At 40.3% G+C, this 11431-nt stretch overlaps 1 protein-coding gene and 1 long non-coding RNA gene across 2 annotated transcripts in view; both read right to left on the bottom strand.

Annotated features, from left to right (window-relative positions):
- Positions 1 to 201: 201 nt before the first annotated feature.
- The window catches only part of LOC143483343 (polymeric immunoglobulin receptor-like), a 119452-nt gene continuing 108222 nt past the window's right edge, over positions 202 to 11431 (bottom strand). The window contains exons 4-5 of the mRNA XM_076982186.1: positions 5731 to 6039; positions 202 to 499 (exon numbers count right to left, since the gene is read on the bottom strand). Of these exons, the coding sequence (XP_076838301.1) occupies positions 438 to 499; positions 5731 to 6039 (371 nt within the window). The 3' untranslated portion in view covers positions 202 to 437. The remainder of the gene's footprint in view (positions 500 to 5730; positions 6040 to 11431) is intronic.
- Positions 8266 to 10392, bottom strand: LOC143483356 (uncharacterized). Its single transcript, XR_013122482.1, has 3 exons — positions 10295 to 10392; positions 9867 to 9988; positions 8266 to 8649 (listed from the first exon to the last, which is right to left on the bottom strand). It is a non-coding gene; the product is annotated as an uncharacterized LOC143483356 (long non-coding RNA).

Raw genomic sequence — 11431 nt, 5'->3', positions numbered from 1 at the left:
AAAAAACAGCATCAGCAATGATAATGAAGATTTATTCATATAGCACATGTTCACATTCACTATAGTAAGTAGAACAAAAAACATGACAGTGTTGAAATATATGAAGAACAGACTGTCAGAAAAGAGAACTGAGACCATTATCTCATTAAAATTATTAGTTTTATAATATTTTGTAGTCTGTCCAGGGTGACTAGACACAGAAAAGGATTACAATAGCAAAAACAGGAGCTTTTCTTAATACAACAATAATATTCAACTTAATACGAAGGGATAAAGTTTAGTTATCTACAAGACACTGTAGTTAGACCAGGAATAAACAGCTGATGGTGCTTGAAGATGCATTTCATGGTACACACTTGGTACAAAAAATTTAATCTTGATTTAAGATGCCAACAGAATGGGCAACAATCTTATCACCACAAGATTATCACCAATCTTCAGCCACAAGAATCGTACATCAGTGGTTCAGCTGTGTGAAATGCAGAACTCCACGACATCTCTGAAACATAAAACAAATCATCGATGAATCACAATGGGCCGAACTGCTGAGACATCCACAACGCATCACTTCCTGTGCACCTTATCTTGAGTAAAAACATAAAATGGCAGATTATTAAGATTCAGCCCTGTCAGAGTTATATTTGTTCAAGTCTGTTTTTGGACATGATATGTTTATACATTTCAAAGACAAGGACAAGGCAGCAGGAGGAATTGGGATGGAACACACACTCAGATGAAGTGCTTGGATATCTGACACTAACTTTCCCGCAACAGCTATGAAGCTAATACAGTTTTTTTAAATAAAGAATCAGAGTTTTGTAAAGAGTCAGACAACTACTAAAATGACAGAGCTTCCACCATCACTGTAATGTTTAATTACACACAACTCAGCATAGCCTGCAGTAACAAAGTTTTGCCTCATGAGAACCTTCTTTCTTGTCTTCAGCAAGTTTTGACATAACGTGGGTTTGTCATTGTCAGACAGTCCAGTGTCTCTTGCGTTACAACCTAAACAATCATGGGAAAATTAATATTGTGTTTTGCTTTAACCCCATCAGAACTCAGAACACAGCTGAACCATATCTGTTCCTGCAATGTTTCTATCAGGGATGTTCAGTAATCTCAGTCATTACATAAATGTCTCCTATGGAGAGCAGACAGGATTCAGTCATGTGTTCCTCAAGCAACATTTACTTCTCCTCCACCTGCCATAGCACATGTATGTCCCACAGCTTTATGATACCAAAACAACAAGAAGAAACAACATAAAGGTGTGTATTCTGTAGGAGACGAGGAGACATTCCTGACTGCAGCTAGACTGTAATGGAATGGTGTGTTTTATCAGCTTTAGAAAGCCTGGTAATGTGTGAAATGTTTGTAAAGATTGGGAAACTTAAAGATTTAACCTCTGGAGCACCGATTCAACTACTTTACACTACTACAACTACTTTTTTTTTCCATTGTTTGGTCTGAAAGCATGCTGAAAATCTTATGTGAAATGATCTCTCTCATGTAGGTTTTGACAATTTTCAGGAATTTCATTCACAGCTGTTACCACAGTGAGAAAAGAAATAAGCAAAGTGATCTTAGGAACAGGCCATGCGGTGGACTGGCGACCTGCCCATGGTGTACCCTGCCTTCGCCCGGAGATGCTGGGATTGGCTCCAGCCCCCCCGTGACCCCGACTAGTGGGATTAAGCGGTTCAGATAATGGATGGATAGATGGATCTTAGGAACACAGTCTGACCCCACCTTCACCTGTCAATCATGTTTTCATTCGCCATATGCTCAGTGTTTTCATTCCAGTTGTCACACCTCCTGATTTAGTCCTCTGCCTCTGGTTATTAGTTACACCTGTGTCTAGTTCCTCGTTAGTCTTGTGAATATATATCCTGTGTTCCTTGCTGGTCATTGTCCATAGCTCAGTCTTACAGCCTTCGTGGTATGTTCATTGTTTGTTTCTGTTATCTTTAGATTGTGTTTTTCATTTTTCAGTAAGATGTGATCTGGTTGCTACATCTGGGGGGTATTCCAGAAAGCGGGGTTAACAAACTCTAAACTTAACCCTGAACTCTGAGTTGTCTTACCCCGAGCTGACATACTCAAAGTTTTCGGTTCCAAAATGGCTGATCGTTAAAGTAATCAGGGTCGCTCAACTCTGAGTAGGTTGACACAGACAGAAGCGCGTTCACGCGTAACTATGAAAGGCATTGTTAATGGAACGCAGATAAATAGGATTTATCATGGACTTAAACGCGAAAATCATCCGAGCATCGTATTTCACACCACTGTAGCTTGAAGTATTAATGATATTAATAAATTAATATTTAGATATTATTAAATGTAATACTGCGGTAGCTGCTAGAGAAAGGCAGTCAGCATGTCAAAAAATTGCCAACAGAGTTAATGCGTGAGTGAAAATGATATTTTTATATTTAGCAGAAGGGTGCGATTATATTATTATTTTCTCCACCTTTATAATACTGTATTGAGTTTTTAAATATTTTTTTTATTGAACACTTACTAATTCCAGGTCTAATCTGAGTGGTGTGAAACACACATGGCATCAGATAAAAATGAAGTATTAGAATATATTACAAAGTGGTATGGCTGTACATAACTATATCTTATTCTTAAAATATATTCTAAAATATATTTATTTACAGGAAAAATGAAATAATGAAACATTACAGTGAATGTGACTAATGTATATTAAAAGGTTACAGGGTGGATGGTGGGGTGGGTGGTGGTGGTGCATGATTTAATGTGAAAAGCAGTGATTGCAGATGGAGTCTCTGACAACTCCATCATCTCTGTTGTCACACACATGCATTTAAGGTTCCTCATCTGTGGGCATGTCAGAGATGGTAGGCTGTCGCTCTTCCTGGATTGTTGCAATGTTGTGTAATACCACATATGCCATTATTATGTGGCACACCCTCTCAGGGGTAACTCTGACCTCCTTCAGGCACTGGAACCTGGCCTCGAGGATTCCTAGGGTCATTTAAATTCTTGCCCTGGTTTTGCTGTGGGCCTGATTGTAGCGGGACTGTGGTCCAGGTGCAGGATCTGAATAGGGAGTCATAAGGTAGGCCTATAGGACAGGCAGGGATACCCTCTGTCTCCATGAAGGAGGCCGTCATGTCCTATAATCACACTAGGGTTTGCAATGATTTAACTATTACACTGCATGTGAACAACTAGCAAAACTACCGCAGGCCTACTCTGTTCAGATTTGTTGTACAGTGTGGAATCATACACGGATCCTGGCCATCTGGCTTCAACATTTGTGATGAGGTGGGAAGCATCACATACAGTGGGGAAAATAAGTATTTAGTCAGTCACCAATTATGCAAGTTCTCCCACTTAAAAAGATGAGAGAGGCCGGTAATTGACATCATAGGTAGACCTCAACTATGAGAGACAAAATGTGAAAAAAAAATTGAGAAAATCATTTTGTCTGACTTTTAAAGAATTTATTTGCAAATAATGGTGGAAAATAAGTATTTGGTCAATAACAAAAGTTCATCTCAATACTTTGTTGTATATCCTCTGTTGGCAATGACAGAGGTCAAACGTTTTCTGTAAGTCTTCACAAGGTTGGCACACACTGTTGCTGGTATGTTGGCCCATTCCTCCATGCAGATCTCCTCACGTTTCATCTTCATTGCCCTTGCTGATGGAAGGAGGTTTGCACCCAAAATCTCACAATACATGGCCCCATTCATTCTTTCATGTACACAGACTAGTCGTCCTGGTCCCTCTGCAGAGAAACAGCCCCAAAGCATGATGTTGCCACCCCCATGCTTGACAGTTGGTATGTTGTTCTTTGTATGCAACTCAGCATTCACTGTCCTCCAAACACGACGAGTTGTGTTTTTACCAAATAGTTCTACTTTGGTTTCATCTGACCATATGACATTCTCCCAATACTCTTCTGGAACATCCAAATGCTCTCTAGCAAACTTCAGATGTGCCTGGCTTAAGCAGGGGGACACGTCTGGCACTGCAAGATCTGAGTCCCTGGCGTCGTAGTGTGTTGCTGATGGTAGCCTTTGTAACGTTGGTCCCAGCTTTCTGCAGGTCATTCACTAGATCCCCCCTTGTGGTTCTGGGATTTTTCCTCACTGTTCTTGTGATCATTTTGACCCCACGGGCTGAGATCTTGTGTGGAGCCCCAGATCGAGGGAGATTAGTAGTGGTCTTGTAGGTCTTCCATTTTCTGATTATTGCTCCCACAGTAGATTTCTTCACACCAAGCTGCTTGCCTATTGCAGATTCAGTCTTCCCAGCCTGGTGCAGGTCTACAATTCGGTTTCTGGTGTCCTCCGACAGCTCTTTCGTCTTCACCATAGTGGAGTTTGGAGTGTGACTGTTTGAGGTTGTGGGCAGGTGTCTTTTATACTGTTAACAACTTCAAATAGGTGCCATTAATACAGGTAATGAGTGGGGGAAAGAGGAGCCTCTTAAAAAAGAAGTTACAGGTCTGTGACAGCCAGAAATCTTGCTTGTTTGTAGGTGACCAAATACTTATTTTCCAACATTATTTGCAAATAAATTCTTTAAAAGTCAGACAAAATGATTTTCTCAAATTTTTTTCACATTTTGTCTCTCATAGTTGAGGTCTACCTATGATGTCAATTACAGGCCTCTCATCTTTGTAAGTGGGAGAACTTGCACAATTGGTGACTGACTAAATACTTATTTTCCCCACTGTATGATCTTGATGGGAAGAACGGTCAGTTACAATAGCTACATTATTTTTGTTACCATTAAAGATAAGTACATTATTCATTAAGGATTATAAAGGTTAGTACCTGTACATTAATGCTATGGATGAATTTTCATGTTCTAATGGTGCTGGAATAGGTAGCATCCATCAATACAGCCAATCACTCTAGGAAATCCTTAAAATGTAAATGGAATGAAGTTCGTTATATATTGCCTCTCCTTTGCTTAATTTCTTTATTGTCCGTGTGAATTAAAGACAAACCAATGATGCTGTGGAATTCCTCTTTGATGTCCATAACTGGCTTAAGCCCAGGAAACACCACAAAACCGGGCACTAGTCATTTTAATGCCAGACAGTTTTCGGACAGACCGACATACAGTAGCTTTGCTGACAGATTCCGCATCTCCTACACTATAAAGAAAACTTCCACTACCAAAAAACGAAGACCGATATATAACAATCTGGAGAGAATTTAGGGCTGATCCGCGAAATGTTATTATAATAATAAAGTTATTGATGTAAGTAATGGATTGTGCTGAAAACAATAACGTTCCTTAAAAAAATAATCCGAAAATGATAGTAGGCTTATGTCTATTCGGGGTTTTATAAGGCGTTCCCGACGAAGAACTCAGCGAATAAACTGAGTTTCAATATCCACATGATCTTCGAGGAAAGGACACGTCATGATGACGTGTTTGTAACTCTGGGTCAGGTCCAAGTTAACCTGCCAGCGAGCAGGTTAGCTTCAGAGCATAAGTTGCTATAGTAACTGACTCCGGTTCTCTCTAAGCTCGGTTTCTGGAACGGAAAACCTCGAGTTTCCGTGAACTCTGAGTTAACTTACCCGGGTTTTCTCGCTTAACCCGCTTCTTGGAACACCCCCCCATTCTCCATAAAATGTTGTTGTTTTGTCTCTAGGCACTGTTGTGATGTCTTAAAGATTCCCTGACATCATTTTCCTATTTAATTAATTACATAAACAGTGCATGCAAACATACCTGTGACTAAATCTGTGACTGTGAGGTGAACAGGAACCTGTACATCTCCAACAGAGCACCAGTACCAGCCAGCATCACTCTTCTTTAGTCCTGTCATCTCCACCGTGAAGGATGTGTTCCCATCATCGCTGGTCAACACTGTTGAATTCTGGGATGTGTGAGTCCTCCCCACTGTGTAGCAGCTCCAGTCTGTAGATCTGCACCACTGCTTCTGTTTATTCTGATATGCAGCACTGTGGAGACACTGGACACTGACGCTGCTCCCCTCCTCTCCACTCACTCTGCTCCCCAACACAGACACCGCAGGAGCTGAACACACACATATAAATACAGCAGTGTAAACATGTCCTCCACCATAAGAAACATCTGATAGAAGCCTTACAAACAGTCAGCAAGTCTATATTTAATACAGAGAGATTTCTTACCTGTACTAACTGTCAGATACAAATGATCCTTATCATCCGGATTATGTTTATTACCAATTTTAGCAACACACCAGTACCATCCAGAGTGATCAGTGTTCAGTCTGTTCAGTTCCACAGTAAACATATTGTGGGTTGGATGATCAATAACTGATGTGCTTCCATGTGTGTTTGCATAAGCTACTATGGTGCAAGAGGACCAATAGTATCCATGACACCAGAATTTGTTGTTTGATTTATAGGATTCATCATAGAAACATGGAATAGTGACAGAATCTCCACTTTTTACAGCAACGTGCTTCAGCGTCCTCATGCACTCTGAGTCTGCAGACACACACACACACACACACTGCTTTCCTGCAGGGTGCAAAAAGACTAAAACACTTCATGCATCAGGGGAGAGACACTTGGTCTGTGTCATGTGCTTGTTTGTCTCACATTTTACATCTCTCTCTCTTCTGCTTATTCATTAATGAAGACACTAAAAGCAAAGTGATTAAAGACAATAAAGAACTACCTGAAAAGTACCTGACAACCCACCACACTGTTGCAACTTGAGGTAGCAGTGCTTCACTTTTCTTTCTGTTCACATGTACTGCAAATGCTAAAGTACGTTTATCATATACTGCTCAAAATAAGTTGAATTTGGAATTAGAATTTGGCATGCAAAATTTTCACAATCATTGTGCAGTACAACAAATCGGTGATATTTTGGAGTTTTTTTTTTTTTACTGAGAAAACTGTTGCACCCAGAGGTGATAGAGCAACACCTAGCAACACCTTTTATAGTTGGTATGGCAGTGTGAGGAATATGTTTTGCCTCTTACACACACATGCACACGTGCGCGCACACACATTACTTGTCTGTTGTCCGGTCACTGTGGGTTGTGGTTTCTAGATTCTCAGACGGTGTCACTGCAGAACACAGCACGAACAGTAGAACAAAGAAAAACACACGTGATACTGTGGTGTGCAAACAAAATGTCTAAAACTTCTAAAAGTCATTAAATGTTTTCTCATTGTGAGCAAATGAAATATTGTTACCTAGGGTAAGCTAAGCTAAACTAATATAAGCTCCAGATATAGTGAGTCCCCACTTAACAACAGGTCCGGTTAACGATGGACCGGAGTTACGATCGAGGAGCAGTGGCAGCACAGTGGAGTGTTGTAGAGTGTTGTGTACGATAAGCTGAGGCAGCGCAGCCTCCACCGCAGCCCATCTCGGTAACGCGATCGCTCTTTCTCACGCTGTACGCACGCACGAGAACATTGTTAGTTTTTTTCTATACTGTATTTACGATCAAAGCGTATCTAAATATAGGGTCACGCTTAACGACGAAAACTGCTTTACGACGGACTTTTCAGTCTCTAACCCCGTTGTTAAGCGGGGACTCCCTGTATTAAACTGTTGACAGTAACACCAAATACAGAATTCTGTTTGTGCTCCTGTAGTCATAGTTATGAACCTGAAAAAATGAACACAAATATGTTTTTATTGTACTTTATACATGATTATCAGTGTTTGTTGTACATGAAGTAGTCTCTCAGAGGCTCGTGGTCTGTCAGGTGCCACTCTCAGTAAGAGAAAAGGAACACGTGTATATTTGACTGTCACCGAGTGGTTGATCTGATACCAGGTTTTTTTCCAGTGTTGTCAGAATTAAAATAAGTAATCTGATTAAAAAGTTATGAAAGGGCCTTTGAAACCCATTCTGGCATCATAGAGAACATTTTCAGTAATTTCAGTGGTTGTTATGTCTGTTCTACACCGAGGTGGACATTCCAGGTTCAAAAAAAGTCCTCACCAAGATTTTGCTTCTTGGATTGTGTTGATTCCACTAATTGTACCTGGCTTGCACTAATTAGAAAATCCAGCAAGCTAGAGGAAAATCCTGGGAAGGCTTTTTACTTTCTGAACTTGGAATGTCCACCTCTGGTTCTTCATACTGTTACCGCCTGGTCTAGGTCAGGCGGTTAACAGGAAAAATAAAATAAAGAATGAAAGAAAATTGCTTTGATGTGGGGAATTAATAACGAGAAAACCAGCAACAACTTTGCAGTTTCAAAATATATATTTAAATGAATGTATTAAATGCAAGATGTTACAAGCACAAGCATAGCACCGGCTGGACGTCAGGTAGCCCCATGCTGAAAAAAGGAAAAGAAAACCGAAACAATAAAATAATCAGCAGCCTACCTACCAGGTGCTAAGCTACTTATAGAAATTATAACTTTAACTACAATTCCATGATAACAGAAAATACTACATAACCAACATACAACCAAGCAAAACAAAGAAACAATCACCCCACACGGAAACAAGGGCAGTCTAACAAGTCTTTCTAACGGAGTGCTGACATACAACAAAATCACCCCAAAAGGGAGAACAAACGAGGAGAGCCTGCCACTCTCTCCTGCCGTCCGAACTTCCAGGGAGCCTTTTGTAGCCGTGAACTTGTCAGGCCAGAAACATGTGACTCCATAATCACAGGTGCACCTGCAAGAGATTACAACACTACACATTCCACAACTCATCATGCTCCCATAAGAGAACATTACAACTCTATACAGTATCAACTCATCATACTCCTGTAAGAGAACATATTTCATGACCTAACACCCCCTCCCATAAAATGTGGCTTCCAAAACAAAGGAACCACAAACCAAAAAAAACCAAACAAACAAACAAGAAACTGCAGAATCAGCACCGGGACAGAGCATCAGCGACCACATTATCTTTACCTTTCTTGTGCCTAATAACAAGATTAAACCCTTGTACTATTAAAGACCATCTCATCAAGCGATGATTCTTATTCGCCATGGTGTTCAAAAACATCAGGGGGTTATGGTCTGTAAAAACAAACACAGGTACGAAACTTCCACCCACATAAACCTCGAAATGTTGCAAAGCAAGGAGCAATGCTAAGGCCTCCTTCTCCACAGTGTTGTAGGCTAGCTGGTGCTTTAAAAACTTCTTAGAAAAATAACAAATCGGATGATCCAAGCCCTGATCGTCCTCTTGCATAAGAACAGCACCGGCGCCCGTGTTGCTAGCATCCACTTCAAGCTTAAATGGTCGTGAGTGATCTGGAGTTGCGAGAACAGGTGTGCTGCATACCAAGGTTTTTATTAGATCGAATGCTCGCTGGCATTCCAGTGACCACGTGAATACAGCCGTTTTCCCAAGCATATTGGTAAGAGGGACTACGATCGAGGAGAAGTTTCGGCAAAAACAACAATAAAAGCCGGCCATACCCAAAAATCGTCATAACTGCCATTTATCTTGAGGAACAGGGAAATTGACAATAACCTGAACCTTGGCATCAGGGCGACAAACTTTGCCATTTCTGACCAGTTTCCCCAGATAGATCACCTCACTGCGACCGAACTCGCATTTCTCCAAATTTAAAACCAAAGAAGCGTCTCGTAGCTTCTCAAAAACAGTGACTAATGCCTCCAAATGTTCCTCCCATGTTGACGAAAAGACCACCACATCATCGTGATATACCTCACAATTTGGAACCTCACCTAACACCATAAGCATAAGTCGCTGAAACGTAGCAGGAGCATTTCTCAAACCGAAAGGCATCACTGTGTACTGTAAAAACTGATCCGGAGTAGCAAAAGCAGAAATAACAGATGCTCTTTTTGTTAACGGGACCTGTCAATATCCCTTTAATAAAAAAAAAAAAAAAAAAGATCTAATTTACTTACGTATTTAGCCATGCCGATTTTATCGACACAATCCTCCATACGTGGGATCGGAAACGAATCAGGTGTAGTGATGACCTCTTTGTGCAATAGCGCCCTCTAGCGATCCCGTCGCCGGGCAAAATCTGTTTATCCACACAAAATAATTATTATCGCCGAAAATTCTTAAAATGCAAACACAACACACTGATTGTATTTTTTAACTAGTATAACATCTTGCATACCGATTTTCAGCTATCTACAAGCAACTGTTTTCAAGAAATCCCCTTCTGGACACACCGTGTTTACAACATGTGGTTTACACATGCAACTTGACTCGCCATTTAAATTGTCCTTTTAAAAATTATACCATGTTTTGTCACCTAAAATTTATTTACTATCAAAGCATCTGTATCACACTTTAAAACAGCGTATGTAATCTTGGTAAATACCTTTATTTGCTTGCTCACGACATCTTTATAAGAACGCGTAATCCTCTCTATTGCAGCGAGCAGCAAACTTTTCTAAACCTATCAATGACATCACAGCGTTGTTTTACCTAATCTGTCGTCTAATCGCAAGGCTGCATCTGTTTACTTTTGAATTATGTGGTTTTTATTGGTCTGGAGGGGAGTGGTGACTTTGAATGACAGCTTTTTACACCTCTGCCTGGCGAGGTGTAAAGGGGGAAGGGAGGGGGAAAGGAGGAGGGGGTATCAAGTTTCTGCAAAAGCAATCATGCTGACGCTTTCAAAGTGATTGATGGCTGTTCTAGCCAATAGCTCAGTCGAAGCTGAAAGGATTAACACCTCATTTGCCGTGATTCGTGATTGCTCGTCTTTGGGAATTTCAGTGAGCATCACAACAAGCCATGGGTGGGTTTCCCGAAACGTTCGTAGCGCTAAGTACTTCTTAACCTCATACGTTTCATACGAGGTTACGAAGTACTTAGCGCTTCGGGAAACCCACCCCATATCGGTAGGGAAGCCATGCTAACCTAAGGTAAGCTAAGCTAAACTAATATAAGCTCCAGAGCACACGCGATTGACTCTGTTTGAAACTGAAGCAGTCGTAGATTATTTTGTTAGTGAATATTTCGATTGCATATACTTTTGGACATCATAGAAAAAGAAAAGCTTTACTTTAGCTGGAGTTTATGTCGAGTTTGGGTAGAATGATAAACCGGAAGTTAGATAAGATTGGCTAGGAAAAGCGACGAAGGACGCAGTTGCGTTTGTCACTATGAATAAACAGTTGTGAAGAAAATGCATAATAAATATTAGAATATAAGCAGTATTATGTAGTATTTTACTGTGATATTTTTGTTTAGGCTCTTGGCATGGATATTTTAGCTAGCCTCTTGGCATGGTTAGCTTAGCTAGCCTGTTGGAAATTATATAATCTTTTGGCCAATTAATAATGAAACTATAGGTAATGAACTTTGTGGACTTTCTGTGAGATGTTATTATTGATATTATTTTGTTTTAGTAAAAAAAAAAGTTACATGCTCTTGATATATAGTGGCCAAAGTCTTGGATAATAGTAAATATACTATCAGTGAAATTACAATTTAGAAAACAGTTCACTGA

This window comes from Brachyhypopomus gauderio, chromosome 19, assembly GCF_052324685.1.
Source record: "Brachyhypopomus gauderio isolate BG-103 chromosome 19, BGAUD_0.2, whole genome shotgun sequence".
Lineage (NCBI taxonomy): Eukaryota > Metazoa > Chordata > Actinopteri > Gymnotiformes > Hypopomidae > Brachyhypopomus > Brachyhypopomus gauderio.
Note: the sequence above shows the minus strand (reverse complement) of the source record. Positions and strands in the feature narration are given on the sequence as shown.